Source organism: Notothenia rossii, assembly GCF_949606895.1.
Source record: "Notothenia rossii genome assembly, chromosome: 12".
NCBI classification, from domain to species: domain Eukaryota; kingdom Metazoa; phylum Chordata; class Actinopteri; order Perciformes; family Nototheniidae; genus Notothenia; species Notothenia rossii.
The window spans coordinates 19,594,631-19,611,516 of record NC_136911.1 but is presented as its reverse complement, the minus strand read 5'-3'; the positions used below and the strand labels follow the sequence as shown (position 1 = coordinate 19,611,516).

General features: G+C 43.8%; 1 protein-coding gene across 2 annotated transcripts in view; it reads left to right on the top strand.

Annotated features, from left to right (window-relative positions):
* LOC307026519 (disco-interacting protein 2 homolog C-like) overlaps window positions 1-16,886 on the top strand; it is a 50,711-nt gene that overhangs the window by 20,489 nt on the left and 13,336 nt on the right. For both annotated transcript variants that reach the window (XM_079661993.1, XM_079661992.1), the window contains 17 exons: window positions 313-459; window positions 1,397-1,516; window positions 3,409-3,606; window positions 5,679-5,770; window positions 6,179-6,289; window positions 7,126-7,249; window positions 8,396-8,505; window positions 8,874-8,976; window positions 9,209-9,273; window positions 9,777-9,870; window positions 10,093-10,212; window positions 11,776-11,890; window positions 12,477-12,524; window positions 12,882-13,021; window positions 15,068-15,204; window positions 15,638-15,846; window positions 16,657-16,771. In XM_079661993.1, coding sequence (XP_079518119.1) covers window positions 313-459; window positions 1,397-1,516; window positions 3,409-3,606; window positions 5,679-5,770; window positions 6,179-6,289; window positions 7,126-7,249; window positions 8,396-8,505; window positions 8,874-8,976; window positions 9,209-9,273; window positions 9,777-9,870; window positions 10,093-10,212; window positions 11,776-11,890; window positions 12,477-12,524; window positions 12,882-13,021; window positions 15,068-15,204; window positions 15,638-15,846; window positions 16,657-16,771 — 2,048 coding nt within the window. The remainder of the gene's footprint in view (window positions 1-312; window positions 460-1,396; window positions 1,517-3,408; window positions 3,607-5,678; window positions 5,771-6,178; window positions 6,290-7,125; window positions 7,250-8,395; window positions 8,506-8,873; window positions 8,977-9,208; window positions 9,274-9,776; window positions 9,871-10,092; window positions 10,213-11,775; window positions 11,891-12,476; window positions 12,525-12,881; window positions 13,022-15,067; window positions 15,205-15,637; window positions 15,847-16,656; window positions 16,772-16,886) is intronic.

Here is a 16,886-nt window from a genome sequence, read left to right as displayed (position 1 = left end):
CTCGTTTGTTAGGGTTAGTTTAGATAACTCAAACATATCCAGGGTCTGTTGAGCTGGCTTCGTAGAACAGGACACAGGTGGCTGCATGGCAACGCTAATGTCAAAGACACAAACATTTTACATTGTATTTTTAAATAATAAATGTCATCTGATTATGTGTGAAAATGCAAAATAAAAATCTGCCTTATAATAATGATAAAACAACTCCATCAGTAGAGTGATGAACACTTAGTCACCACTGGCTCTTCTCCTGTGTTTGCATCTACCTCTCTCCATCTGCTGCATCACTCCCCCCCTCATGTCTCCCTCCAGAGAACCACACGGCCCCCCCGGATGTGACGGGCTACTCCTCGGACGCGTCCCACCCCCACCCCGAGCGCCACCACATGTCCAACATGGGAACCATCGCCAGGAACACGCAGAAGTACGGCAACGCAGAGCGCATGGAGACGGGCGATGGTAAGAGTCACCGCTGCACCTTCACCCCCCCCCACCCCCAAACCAGACCATAAAGACACTGAAGTCGGGTAAAAATAGAAACTCCTTCGTGAAGAGCAAATTGGACGGCCGCCTTAGAGAACTGACAAATGACACTGTCTGTTCATGTCACTCCCCTGGATGAACAGATTGGACTTTTTGTTTTACTTTCATTGTTTTTTTATTTAAAGAAAGCTGACTTGTTCTTTTTCAGCGCGTGTTTCACTATCATTTCAAAGATAAAGTCCCAGGCCCGGCCAGTGCAACGTCAACTATATATAAGACATAAAAGAAATGAGGAAGTCAAATATGTGCTAGATTTACAATGTGCGAGTAAAACGCAGGGATGAGTATACTGCTGTGAGATAGAATGAGATAAAACTAAATGTACTTTCAGATACTGTACAGCAGAATATGTACATTTGTGGAAATGTGGAATTAACAAATGTACCGAATAACAGTTTATTATTTTCATATGTGAGTGGTGAGTTCAGGAGTTGATTGCCTGTGGGATAACATAGTTCCTGATCATGCAATCCCAGTTAGAAAATAACCACTCGGCTGCTCCTCTGTGTTTATTATTCAATTATTTCCCGTATATTTCACAAGCCATCTGGAGATTCGAACCAGCGATCCATCAGCAGTCACTATCTTACAAACTTACCGTGACACTTGAGGTTTAAAGGAATTATGTTTTGATAAGATAACAAGGAGTGTCCTGAATCAGTGTGGAATTATCCAAAAACATTACCCCTACCTCATGTTTCTACAAAATATCAGATAAAACTTTATTTTTCCTGAGGGACATTTTGTGCAGCGCTATAAAGTAGGAAAGATTGCAAATAAAACCAAATATAAAAACAAGATTATGAAAGAAAAAGCTACAAAAACCAAATGTATGTGTGTGGGGTTTTTACAGGTGTTCCAGTCAGCAGTCGCGTGTCAGCTAAAATCCAGCAGCTTGTGAACACGCTGAAGCAGCCTCGCAGACCTCCGCTGCGGGAGTTCTTTGTCGATGACTTTGATGAACTTCTCGAGGGTTAGAAACCGTCTTTGATTCTGTCTGTCTCATTTTCAGTTTTTCCAATCTTTCTTCATACTTTGGAGTCATGAGTGATAAAGATGGTTTCCTTTAGGTGTTCAGCTCCGCCTCCCCTCAGTCTGAAACAAGGGGGGAGGGGTGAAACACCTGGAGACACAACACAGTGTGAAACAAGTGCAAATCTTAGAAGAACAAAAAGGAAACATTTTGTCTGTAATGTCAATAAGTACATTTACTCACTAATGGCGCATTTCCACTGCAGGGCCTCGCACGGCTTAATACGGTATAGGTAGGCCAGGCTCACTTTATGCTCCATTTCCATTACAGTTTAGGAACTGGGGCAGTAACTATAGTAACGCAGTGTAGGCGGAGCCATGACGTCATCTTCAATGAGAACCACAAAACCAACATCAGCCGTTAGCTGTTAGCCCTCAGAGCTCACAGCTCCTCATATCTGTTCAGAAACTAGACAACAGTTAAACAAGTACAAACCACAGACTGTCTGTGTCATGGAGAATACAGTCGCTGGTTTATTTATGTCTGTAGGCCGTTGTTGTGAGTGTGGACGGTCGGAGAATATACAGCGTTAGCTTAGCCAATATCCATTTAGAAAACATACATTTTAAAAGGTTTTTCGCCTGCCGTCTGTCTGCAGACTTGTCAAAGCATTAATTCATGGTTTTTACTAACCGGTATCAGTATGTTGTTACTTCGGCATCATTTTTAAACGTGTATTACAATTAAATCACTGTAAAATATGTTCATCTTGTTGTAGTTGTAGCCCCTTTGCCAGCTATTCTCTCACTAGTTTAGCAAACTCAGCCCGGTTGTTGGCCCGGAAAGAACCTCGATTTTGGAGAGCCAGAAAACTGTGAAAAAGTACTCGTTAGCTAGAACTACCCCTAGTGGAAACGCAACCAAAAACGGGCCGGGCACGGCAACCTTAAACCGTGCTACGCGCTGCAGTGGAAATGTGCCATAAGTTTACTTGTCTTATTTTGTGTTACTACGGTTCCTTTATGCTACCATACACTACTATTCCTCTACAAGTATGCATATTTTATTTGACTACATTCATCCATTAGCTTTAGTTGCCTAACACATTAAGATGCAAAGAACCTACAAAATATGATGTTTTATAAAACATGAAACTACGTAACGTTTTATAAAAGTAGGTATATTATATTGTATCTGTTATTTGTACATTATTCCTAAAGTGTCAGTGGTCTAAATAAAAAGTCCTAACGGCTTTTCATTTTGGTATTTAAGGGTCTCCTACTGTACATACCTACTTGCCTTCATATATCTCTCCCACGTATGTCAGTGTAAAGAATGATTTTCACCTAAAGATTCACATGGAAGAGATAAGAGGGAACAGATGATGAAACGCCGGGTTCATATAGAACACAAAGTTCTTCTCCCAGTATTTTAATGTACTTTATAGGATGACAGATACTCCTGCAGATCATTATGTCTGATGTCTGCTCTGCATCTGGCTGCATTTGCTGTTGTCTACTTGTGTGGGAAAAGTCAGATTTCCAGTGTGTTTTGTATTTCACCATGTGTTGTGGTCACACAAGATAAAGTCTATATTAGTGGTCTATTTTCTCTGGATCCACATTTTACGACAATGGCTCCTTCCCCTCTGCTGCCTGTAAAGTCTAAATGAAAGCGAGTCAATGCTCCGTTCACACGTTGTACATTCCCACAGTATGTCTGTGTTAATAACAGGTTCTCCTAATTAACCATCAGCGGGTTTCTGAGTGTGATTACAGCTTCCTCACTCTCTGCTCTGGCTAAATGCTTCCATGTGGTGTTTTGACGAGCACACACACAGCAAGCAGTAAAGGTTAGTGGGCTGACGGGGGTCTCTGTCTCCTCGTCTCCAGTCCAGCAGTCGGACCCCAACCAGCCGCGGCCGGAGGGGGCGGAGATGATGGCGGTGCGGGGCGAGGCGCTGGGGGTGGTCACCAACTGGCCTCCGTCCCTGGAGGCTGCGCTGCAACGCTGGGGGACCATCTCCCCCAAAGCCCCCTGCCTCACCAGCCTGGACACCGCGGGGAAGCCCCTCTACATCCTCACATACGGTAACGACACCCTGCTGTTGTTCCATCACTCATTACAATGATTCATTTGTGCGTTAGTATGATAAGACAGTTGAGTGTGTTGGTGATTTTAGTCATTATTCTTGCACTCACTCCAAAGTCCTTAAAGATGGTTGGGCTGTAAGAAAATATGAGCGACAGTTCACACACATTCAAAAGCAGTTAAACGTTTGAGGACCTTGTTTCCATTTGTTCTATGGAATATAATGCCTGAACGTTTTTATTTTGTTTGTTTTGAAATTGTTCCCAGAAGACCATATCTGAACAATTTAGACCAACTATTTGCAATTCTTTTGTCTCAAATTGCAACTGAGATATCATTAGAAAAAATATACTAAATATACAATTATCTCTGCAAGCTATTTTCAATGTTTTTCCTTTACCCAAAAATTGCATTTACTGTGTGGCACAAGTCCACATTGGGATTTTGGTACATTTTCAATTAGTTCAGTCAGACAACTAACCTGTTTCTTAAAGATGACATGTCATGCTTTCCGGTTATCACCCGTCCCCTTGTGTGTTATGAAGGTTTTTCTGCATGTAAACGGTCTGCAGAGTCAAAACCCTCAAAGCACACCCTGTAGCGAGTAAAACTCTAAAACAGAAAATACCTCCCCAAAACGCCTCGTTGGTGAAACGTCATCGTCATTTGATTCTTCCGGGTACGTGCTTTCGAAAGCAAGTACCCGGAACTAAATGGGCCAATCCGTGGAGCCGTTACGTTAAGCCCCCGCTGATTGGTCCAAATTGACCAATCCACACACACACTCAGTGATTTCTGCTCCCCGCTGCAGGCTGATAACAGACAGTTGGGATCGCGCTAAATTCTCTCTGCAGACCCATTCTCACAGCGTTTATCAACCTATCAACCTTTTTCTTACTCAATATCAAGCCACACTTATTGTTTTTATTTCGGCTGTGACTTTGTGTGTGTTCAGGTTGAGTTTGGCTGTGTTTCGCTAAACAAGGAAATCACGGAGGGGGGGGGGGGGGGAGGAGCTGCAGCGAGCCGTTTAGTGGAGAAAGTGAATACTGCTGAATACACATACTTTACAGAGATGCTGTATGCGAAACCAATGTGAGTTTGGAAAATTGCACAGTATTTTTCTATTTTAGTATACCTCAACAATGGAATTATGATCAGTGGCATATAGTTTGAGTTTGGCGTCTAGGCTCGAGCCTCATCACTCCACAGATTTACAAATTGAGTGATGATTAGATAACTATCCCCTGAGCCTACAGGTGGAGCTGGGGTGGTGGGGGGGCAGGCGAGCATCAGCAACATGAAACACAGCAGCAGGAACATGAACGTAGCAATAGCAAGTGAACACAGCAGCAGCATAGCGAGGCAGAGGCAGGAAAACGTGGCAGCTTCAATAGAGCGACATGTTTAGGAGAATGTGATTGGTTGGTTGTAAGAGGGACGAGGTGCGTCACGTGTTAATGTATCATTGGTGCTCGAGTTGACTGCCTGAACTAGCTCGCAGGCTTCGCCCCATTTGTGCAGCCCTACCAAAGACCAACACGTATTAGTAGGGATTAATATGGTCGTGGATCAGGCTTGGCGTCCCTTAACATTGTTTAATACTGTTATTGAAACCAAATCGATTCAGTTTTCTCTCTATCGTTTCTATTTATTAACATAATACCTCTTAAATGCACCTGTGTTATCTTTCCTCGGTACAAAAAGCTGTGCAAGAGCTTTGACTAAAATGACAGAAACATAAGTTGAATCAGACTAGAATCTAAACAGCTGTTGACAGTTTCAGAGAGTCTGTGGTCCGTACTGAAACCCAGCGCTAGTGTTTGGTAATAAAACCCACTCTCTAAATGTCAAGAGCAACTTCTCGTGAACATTGAAAAGTGAAAAGCGTCATCATCACATCACTCTTTTATTGACTGTAGGTCCTCAGAATAGAAATCCAAGAACACACTCATTTTCTTTGAACTCCCCCCCCCTCCTCTCTCGCTTCCTTTCTCTCTCACTTCCTTTCTCTCTCTCTCTCTCTCTCTCTCTCTCACACACCCTCACATCCTGTGTCCTCTCCCTGCAGGGAAGCTGTGGTCTCGCAGCATCAAGCTTGCCTACAACATCCTCCACAAACTGGGCAGCAAGCAGGAGCCCATGGTGCGACCGGGGGATCGGGTGAGTCACACTCCCCCCCCCCCCTCTCCCCCCCCCTCTATGTGCAGGTTCCTCTGTAGATGCCAGTTTGTTTGTACAATATCGTTCAATTATAAAAACCTAGTAGTTTGTTATTTATTTTTGAATGAAATCTCCTTGTATTTGTCAACTTAAATTCCACTGTATCCTTAAATCTTTTTTAAATGAATGTCTTATTTTAGGGAATATTTTTATATATCTTTATAATATACCTAATTGTATCCTTGCTGAAACTAAACAGTGATTCCACTTGCACACAAAGGTCATCTCGCAATTAAATGATCCCTAGCTGTATCTACAAAAGACTAGTCAACATTTTTCCCTCTTGATTCCTCACCCTGAGCTGTGCGGCATCTCTAACCCCATCCTCTGCCCCCCCCCTCTCTCCAGGTGGCGCTGGTGTTCCCTAACAACGACCCCGTGGCCTTCATGGTGGCTTTCTACGGCTGTCTGCTGGCGGAGGTGGTCCCTGTTCCTATAGAGGTCCCCCTAAGTCGCAAGGTACACTATGAAATGTGGTTTACACCTGGCTTTGCTGCTCAACAAATCAAGCGCTCCATAGCTTATCTATAGCTGCTATCCCTTTGCTTTAGTTTGACACCATCACAGGATTAGTTTCTCTACGGGAGGTCAGGTAATTAGGTTTATACAGCGCCACCGTATAATGTTAATCCTCTCTGCCACGACCACGTCTGTTTTTCACCCCGACGCCCAGGAACTCCAAACTCCTGCTGCGTTTCATCTCAGCTGTGTTTGTGTGGACATCTCGGCGATACTGTTGAAACAATGATTGGGATGTGCTAGCAACAAGTAGAGAAAGTAATCCTGTCTAAGGAGAGAGACGTGTCAGAAAGCCAACACGTTTGACAAGCCGGAGACGAGCCCTCCTGCTGCCCTGCCATCACAGAAACACTCTGCAATCAACGAGCGACAACTGAGATCCATCGCCTCCAGAGACCATCATGTCTGCTTTAACCAAACGCTTCCTGAAAACAAAATGCATGTTCTTTTTACTGCCACTTGTACTACTTTATATTATCTCAGATGTTATTGCTCGTCTCTGCAGCAGCCCAAACAGCGTAGGGTCGCTCTCTCAAACCCCCTTCCCCCCAGCCTGCATTTGTGCTGCAGGATTTTCCATAAAATGTGGAGTTTGAGCATGAGGAGAGTGCAGCAGCAGTGCAGCAGACAGCACCTGCGCCGTGTGAGACACATGGGACACATGAGTAATATGGCCTCCAGTCCAGTCATCCCCACATCTGCATCTAAACTAGGGCAGAATTCATGCTATATTTCTGTCACTGTTTCCCCCCCCCCCTTCCTTTATCATCCAATAGGATGCTGGCAGTCAGCAGATTGGATTCCTGTTGGGCAGCTGTGGCGTTACCGTGGCGCTGACCAGTGACGCCTGCCATAAGGGGCTGCCCAAGAGCGCGACAGGAGAGATCCCACAGTTCAAAGGTGAGAGGACACTCATCAGTCATCGCTGGACTATAAAGATGGGGGGGGGGGGGGGGCTTTCTCAGCGCCCTTAATGAGAATACAGGGAGCAGAGACTGGGTTTTAATTTAGAAAATATATTTATTATTTGAAGAATAACAAAAAATCCTTCTGCATTAATATGTATGTTTAACGTTGTGCTCATCATAACTCCTTTATGTCCTGTTGGGTAGTTTAATCTACAGCAGTGCATCACGTTCCATAAGATCATCATATGTTTGTGGCCTAGACGATATACGGTGAGGACTCCAATATATTTTCTTTAGTAATTACCCACTGATCAAAGAGTAATAGTTCAGCTTCAGCTTGATTTCTTTCAACACAACAGAACACTCCAAGTAGGGAATGAGGCCTTGCCCCGAGTGAAGGAGTTCAAGTATTTTGGGGTCTTGTTCTCGAGTGAGGGAACAATGGAGCGTGAGATGGGTCGGAGAATGGGAGCAGCGGGAGCGGTACTGCAGTCGCTTTACCGCACCGTGTGACAAAAAGGGAGCTGAGCCAGAAGGCAAAGCTCTCTGTCTACCGCGCCATTTTCGTTCCTACCCTCACCTATGGTCATGAAGGATGGGTCATAACCGAAAGAACGAGATCGCGGGTACAAGCGGCCGAGATGGGTTTTCTCCGCAGGGTGGCTGGTGTCTCCCTTAGGGATAAGGTGAGAAGTTCAGTCATCCGGGAGGGACTCGGAGTTGAACCGCTCCTCCTTCGCGTCGAAAGGAGCAGTTGAGGTGGTTCGGGCACCTAGTTAGGATGCCACCTAGTTAGGATGCCACCCGGGAGGTGTTCCAGGCACGTCCAGCTGGGCGGAGACCAAGGGGTAGACCTAGGACCAGGTGGAGGGACTATATCTCTTCTCTGACCTTGGAGCGCCTTGGGATCCCCCAGTCAGAGCTGGTTGATGTGGCCAGGGCTGCTACCTCCGCGACCCGACCACGGATAAGCGGGAGAAGATGGATGGACAACAGAACACACCGTCCAGTTTATCACAAGCATTATAAATCGTTTAACGGGACAGACTAAACATTTAGTTTATGATTTTGTCCCTTGGGTAAAAAGGCTGTTTCTGGTAAATTAACTTTTCTTGACACCTCTCTCTCTGTCCTGCAGGTTGGCCTAAGTTACTCTGGTTTGTAACCGAGTCGAAGCACCTTTCCAAACCTCCCAGAGACTGGTTCCCTCACATCAAAGATGCAAACAACGACACAGCTTACATAGAGGTGAGCTAACAGGCACACACACACACACACACACACACACACACACACACACACACACACACACACACACACACACACACACACACACACACACACACACACACACACACACACACACACACACACACACACACACACATAAAATGATGAAGCATTTTCATTACTGTGGACACTGCAGCATAAGCTGGACCTCAGCATGTTGAACTGACTTTCTTCATGTCACACACATTGCCTGGTACTACTTCTGTTCTGCTTGAGTTTTAATAACATATAATGAATGCACTTCATTAATAATGTGAATAAGTATGTATTAAAAATATAGGAAAGTATTTGATCTATTTCCCTAATCCGCCTGTTGTTTTTCTCAGTATAAAACCTGTAAGGACGGCAGCGTGTTGGGAGTCACGGTGACGAGGATCGCTCTGCTCGCTCACTGCCAGGCTCTCACACAGTGCTGCTGCTACACTGAAGGTAGGCACACACACACACACACACACACACACACACACACACACACACACACACACACACACACACACACACACACACACACACACACACACACACACACACACACACACACACACACACACACACACACACACACACACACACACACAGAGAGAGAAACACACAGACACGATTCAGCCTCCAGGCCGTAATATAGTACCAACACGCTGCTCTACTCCCTCTCTGTCTGCAGCGGAGACCATAGTGAACGTTCTGGACTTCAAGAAGGATGTGGGCCTGTGGCACGGCATCCTGACGGTAAGACCGGCCCACAGAGGTCAGGCTGCACGACCTTCATTAGCTGTAGAATTGAACCTTTAACAGGGTTGAAAATAAATGAAGGCGAAAGAGAACATATAACTGAATTGAAAAGAAAATGTGCAAAAAGGTTAGTGAATGCTGCCAATGTTAGTTTTTAGCAAGAAAGATGGTTGGGATGGGAAAATGAATATATGCAATTTATAAAAAAATACTTAAAACTAATATTAATTATTAAAAGTATTTTTAATGACTAATTTACTGAAAACTATTATAAATTGATAATAGCCTATTTCAATCCGACATAAAAAAATCATCAGTTTCTTATAAATAATTGTTATAATTAAAACTATACTTTATCGGCCGGTTTATTTCTAATACTAAAACCATGTTTATTGCCCACAAACAGGGACTCAGAAACGTGTTAAAATGTCAAATGCAAAGTTTGAAAACCACTGAAGCTTTGAGGGTTAAATGTGTCCTAATGTGTGTGTGTGTTGCAGAGTGTGATGAACATGATGCACGTGATCAGCGTGCCCTACTCTCTGATGAAGGTCAACCCTCTGTCATGGATCCAGAAAGTGTGCCAGTACAAAGGTCAGACACACACTCCACCTGACGTCAATTCAGCTCCACTCACCTGTCCGTCAAACAGATTAAATGCTAATGTTTTGTGTGTGTGTGTGTGTGTGTGTGTGTGTGTGTGTGTGTGTGTGTGTGTGTGTGTGTGTGTGTGTGTGTGTGTGTGTGTGTGTGTGTGTGTGTGTGTGTGTGTCTGTGTGTGTGTGTCTGTGTGTGTGTGTGTGTGTCCACCTGCAGCTAAGGTAGCGTGTGTGAAGTCCAGAGACATGCACTGGGCTCTGGTGGCCCACAAAGACCAGAAGGACATCAACCTGAGCTCGCTGCGCATGCTGCTGGTGGCCGATGGATCCAACCCCTGTAAGGTCACACACAGCGGCGCGTTCGCTAACGGGGAGTTTAGAGAGGAGCGTTTGAGATAGAGAATGTCAGGGGAACGGATAAAGTCTCTCGGGACGTCAGGAAACTGGGTCACTCTGCAGAAATAGAGCAGGGTGTGTCCACGCCTCACATACAATAAATGGCTGAAATATGACAGTAAAAAACCAGGGAAATTTATACAATTCTAGAAGTAGAAGCATTTGGAAAGTGAACATCTAATAGTAAGTGAAGTATTAATAAATTGGGTAAAAATAAATTATAGCAGTGGTGTTAAAGTCTAAAATTTCATATTGTTAATAATTCAGTATCAGCTTGCAGAGACATGAACATTTTTCATGCTCCCCCCTTGGTGCCCTTTCAATGCACGACGATATCAGATCCACATGTTAGACGGCCCATTTTTAATATAGAGGAAACCTTATTTAAAAATGTATTCAACCAGGAAGACCTCACTGATATGAATCTCCTTTTGAATGCAGCAGAAAGATCTTATAGATAGGCGAAGTCCCGCTCATCTACTTCCGATCCATGGGACCTTATTTCGGAAAAAGTATGTATTGAAGTCAATGGAGAGAGAAAGATTATCTTTGGATCCCGTTTGAGTTGTGCCACGAATTACACATATGTCAATTTAAAAAATCATTTCCATGTCAAAAAGGTTACAGTTTGTCATAAAACTGTTGAAATATAAGACTATGAAAAATACGCAACTAGAATGACTACAAGTCCCAGAATCCCGGTCCCGCATGCTGGCTCTTACGGAACCGACTAACTCCCCTTGTGTGTGTGTACAGCTCTCAACATGCCCAGACTTGGAGGGATTTTCACCTCTTTTAATACTTTCCGCCTCCTTCTGAAAGAAAGAAATGAAATGTGCCAACGTGACGGCCGTCTTGGTGTGTGGTGCGAGATGGGAGATGTAGTTCATTGAGCGGTTTCGCACAAAAAAAGTGTTACTTCACAGTTTTACGACACATTTTTATTTTTTGGACTTGTAAAATTATCTTTTAAATTGACAAACATCATATGTGTAATTCGTGGCACAATTCAAACGGGATCCAAAGATAATCTTTCTCTCTCCATTGACTTCAATACATACTTTTTCCGAAATAAGGTCCCATGGAGCTCCCCCGGAAAGGGAGGGGCTTCGCCTCTCTATAGTGTCAGGATCAGAGGGAACAATTTACTACATTTAGCTGATAATACTTCTGTACTTTCATTTGGCATCAGCCAATATGCTTCCATCACTGCCAATTAGATTTTTTCCAAATTGTTCCTTCCTTATGTTCAGATTGCTACAGTCAGTGCACTGGGAACATGATACAACAATCTCATCAGTAATGAAGTTATTCAGGATAAAACATTAAAAGCATCGGTACCAAACGGTCCGTTGAGCGTTTTGTAATGTCGTCAGGGAGTCTTTACATTTGATTAAACAGCTTTTTAGAAGCTCACCTAATGGTTCTTTGATTTCTAGTTTCACGTTAGGAGTAAACACCTGAAAGAAAAAACATTTCTGACGTTTTTGTTTCTGATTGTCAGGGTCCATCTCCTCCTGCGACGCCTTCCTCAACGTCTTTCAGACTAAAGGGCTGAGAGCCGACGTCATCTGTCCCTGCGCCAGCTCCCCTGAGGCCCTGACCGTGGCCATCAGGAGGTACACACACACACACACACACACACACACACACACACACACACACACACACACACACACACACACACACACACACACACACACACACACACACACACACACACACACACACACACACGCTCTCATCCCTGCTTAGATTATGCAAACATGAGCACGCATACACAGAAGCACAAATATGCAAACAGTCTCACACACACACACACACACACACACACACACACACACACACACACACACACACACACACACACACACACACACACACACACACACACACACACACACACACAGACACACACACCTTCACATATGCAAAAACATCCACAGAGAGTACAATCTGCTAACACATAATCACATGCAGTATGTAAATTCACTGAAGTAAGTGAAGTGAAGTTTTTTTCCCTCCCTAACAGAAGGAGTCTTTCTGCAGATGCTATAACTTATCAAACAAACACAGATCACAAATCTGAAAAGTTTAAAGACCATATTTCATTTGATTAGGAATAGTTCCCAAAACAAATATAACCTCTATATAGTACATACCTCCCAGTCAATAAGAAAGCATTCGTTTGCCTTATTCCTCCAGTGCTCAGCATACCTTAACTCTTTCGGGCCCCGTAGACAGCAAAGGGCGGTGAGTACTTCATGAAATCTATATTGTTGTGGCGTGAACTATTTTTTTGAAATGTTTGTAAAGATGTGAATAAATGGCTGTCTGGAATGCAAGATAAACATCATTCATAAGATTAACATCTGTTGGAATCTTCATTCATCACGCTAGATTTTCATTCTTTTTTTTTTTTTAAAGAATTACCCAAATACAATATGTGTGTGTGTGTGTGTGTGTGTGTGTGTGTGTGTGTGTGTGTGTGTGTGTGTGTGTGTGTGTGTGTGTGTGTGTGTGTGTGTGTGTGTGTGTGTGTGTGTGTGTGTGTGTGTGTGTGTGTGTGTGTGTGTGTGTGTGTGTGTGTGTGTGTGTGTGTGTGTGTAGGCCGGTGGAGGACAGCAGCCAGCCTCCGGGCCGAGGGGTCCTCTCCATGCAGGGTCTGACCTACGGGGTGGTGAGGGTGGACACAGAGGAGCGCCTCTCCGTGCTCACCGTGCAGGACGTGGGCACTGTCACACCAGGAGGTGTGTGTGTGTGTGTCTGTGTCTGTCTGTCTTAATCAGGCTTATGTGTTCTTTAAATCCATGCCCACTTGTTCCTTAAAGATTTAAACGGCCGGCCCTCAGTGTTGTCATTAAATCGTTGAATTAGTTTTAAGGGCGTGTAAATGTCTGTCTCCGAACGACTGAGCGAGTTAAGTGGGTTCAACTTTTTATTTTAAATTCTAACGCCTGAAAAAAGAAATCGGCAAAGACGGGAGAGAGTTTTCAATATGGCTGCAGTCCATTCTCATCAACTGAGTTTCCCTCCGGACACAAAGTCACACGGATAGTTTAACAAGGTAACGCAGAACATAAAAAGCTCTCAGGACATTATACATCATCCGCTCAGGCCGTTAGGAAGGATCCACAGACACCACTGACGTTATTACTTGGCTGACCCAAATAAACCTGTTTAATAAGGACCCCAACCAGAGATTGATTTCTTTATTGATGAGTTCAGAGATTATGTTTTTAATAACTTGCAAGGTCTTAAAAGTAATTTGAAATATATTTATTTTAGTGCTATAAAAGTTTTCTAATGGATACAAAGTTTGTATTTTGTAAGCTTGAACCAGTGTGTTTCCCAACATGTAGCTGACATATCATGAGCTTAAAGTTGTTAATAATTAATACAAATACTGCTGGGGATCTTTAACTTTGGATATTTAGCGACAGTGAAATAAGCAAACTTTGCTTATTTCACTGCCTGAACATAACATCACTGATCTCTCCTCCACACTCACACCACCTAGTGTCTAACTGCAGCAACTACACCCACAATAATACTACCTCTTCTGAGTGTTAATACTATAAAATTACTATTAATGTTGTAGCCATACTTGATATGATAATCTAATAAAAGTCAAATGTACAATATTTAACTCTGAATTGAAGTGTAGTAAAAATATAAAGTGATTCAAGTGGAAAAATACTCAGATTTATTAGTACATCACTTCAGTAGTTTGTTACTTTCCACAACAAGGCCAGTCTGGCACCTTGATACCGTATTGTTAATATTCAACTGGCACCACCTCCTATTTAGATATTCTCTTCCTAACCCACTTCCTGCTGTAGTCTGGTTTTGGGTCGACCCAGACGTAGGTAGACGTCCTAACTGGGTTAGAACAACCTACTTTGGCCAGTTAAGCCCGGTACCGGGGGAAAAACACAACACCTTGCAAGAAACAGCGTCTGAGGGCTTCTTAACATTTAACAAACTATGAATGTGTCATACCCACTTAACGGGAAGAAACTCAGCTATCAGACAATATTAACCATTTTTTGCTAAACGAAACACAAGAGTAATACCAAGCCTCTGATTTAGCCCTTAGCGAAAAAATGCTAACACACGCTAGCACAGAACTCACGGTAGATATCACATGAAAGCTGAGAGGGACAGGGGAAGCAAACCCAGGCATCACACAACGTAGCTTTACGGGACCAAAATGACAGATATCTTACCTTTGCTGTTTTTCTGATCAAAAGTTGTGTTTAATGTTATTAAAACGATAAAAACACTGCTGAAGGTTAATCCAATCCAATGTGTCTGTGTCACTTTGAAATGGTTACTGATAATCCATCATCTTATTTATGTCAATAACGGAGTTTTCATATATAGCTGCTATGATAGCTACCAGCGTGTATGACAGCTTGGGCATTCTGGCTACGCATCACTCATTCACCAATGGGTAATGTTTAGATGGATTTTAAGGAACTTCCCTCTCGATTCTATTGGCTCTTACGGTTAAAAAGAGATGTCAATCATCAAAACCGACTGAGGGGGGCCAGAGATATGGAAAATGCACCCAAATGACCCCAGAAGTGTTTTTTTTCTTCTAAACCTCTCTTAAAGGTCAAATGTCACTTGTTTTGCATCACTCTTGATACAGGGTACTTATTATATGTTATAGTTTGGATTCCTAAAGCTTTTAGTTTACCATCCCATCATTCAAGGGTGGTTTTCACTATAAGTAATGGGTTTTCTTTGGACGGAAACTTCAAAGTTGTTAACCCTGCCCCCCCCCCCAGGCCTGGTGTGTGTGGTGAAGCCAGAGGGCCTCCCCCAGCTGTGTCAGACGGATGAGATCGGGGAGTTCTGCGTCTGCTCCGTCGCCACCGGCACCTCCTACTACGGCCTCACCGGCATGACCAAGAACACCTTCGAGGTGTGTGTTGCGTGTGTGTGTACATGTGTGTTTAGTTTGTCATACGTTTCCTTTTTTTACAATTCTTTATTTCGAAGACAGTTGAGAACATTTCACCAGTTGCAATGAAATATACTTGCAGTTACAGGGAGTAGTAAACATTTGCAATAAGGGAACAGTATACATTGAAACCCTCCCCTTCTTATTGTCCTCTTTTTTTCTGATGTGCCGTTTGTCATACATCAAACTGATCCAATACTGAACTGTTTATATGATCAGAGCTGCCTCTTAGCTTGATTTGGCACTATTTCATTCAAAACTCTCTAAAAACATTCATTAAGAGCGACAGCAGTGTGACATGTTCAATATAAATGTCCTGAGTAAGAAATATCTATCCAATCTATTTCTGGCTTGTTGCCATGGCGACCCTGCAGCTGAGCATGTGTGTGTGCAGGTGTACCCTGTGGGCCCCAGCGGGGGTCTGGTCAGCGACTACGCCTTCGTGCGGACCGGCCTGCTGGGCTTCATCGGGCCCGGCGGCCTCGTCTTCATCACGGGGAAGATGGACGGCCTCATCATGGTGAGCGGGCGGAGGCACAACGCCGACGACATCGTTGCCACGGCGCTGGCGGTCGAGCCGATGAAGTTCGTGTACAGGGGAAGGTGAGCAGAGGGGGCGGGGCTTAAAGTCAAACAAACAGTTAACGAAATCCAGCAGCCAGATGTCAACCGTGCTGCATTCAATGGCAGCGAGATAAATGAGCCGTCTCCCCGCACATAATACAGCTGATGAAGTGGAGCAGCCGAATCCAGACACAGCCTTAGAGCGGAGTTTAATTGTGAGAGGAGGAAATTCATCTTTCTCCTGACAGCTCTCATGACGTTTCCAGAGTTATTTAAGGTGCAAGCTTCTGCAGAACCCAAGTCACAGAGGAAGGATCCCATATTGAAATGAAATTCAATAGTCTATTGATTTTGAATTTGAATATTTTAATTGCAAGATGTAAAAGAGACAGACGAGAGTTATGGGTTAGAGTGTGTGCTGTCATCTCTGATTCTCTCTTTATTTCCTGATGTTTTATTACTGGAGTGCTGGCTGGAGTACTCTGATTGAATCAGCTGAGTGTGTGCATTGCTCACTGTAATACCATTTACTTTTATTGTCCGCACACATTTTTTTACTTCCCTCCCTTTATATCCTGCGTACTACAACATGCTGTAGAAATACATTTAAAAAGGCAGTCTTTAGATTCCTGTTGCTCTCCTTTGAAACCAGACACTTGATAAGAAGCATGAAAAACCTAAACTAATCATGTTTTGATTCAGATATTCAGCGCAGTTTGAGTCGTTTTCAAACTCAAATTGTCCGATTGATGGAAACATTTCTGACAGTATGCCAATGTGTCAGCCCAGTTCAGAGACAGCTACACTGACATAGAGACATGAAGAGTTATTTTCTCCTCCGCCCTGCAGGATAGCGGTGTTCTCGGTGACGGTGTTGAGAGACGAGAGGATCGTGGTGGTGGCGGAGCAGCGGCCCGACTCCACGGAGGAGGACAGCTTCCAGTGGATGAGCCGCGTGCTGCAGGTGATCCTCACTGTTCCTGTTATTCTGTCCACCTGTCAGGGTGTCCGCGGGGTCTTAAAAAGTATTAAAAGTTGAAATTTGACTTCAGGATTCCTGTGACACATTGCACTTATTC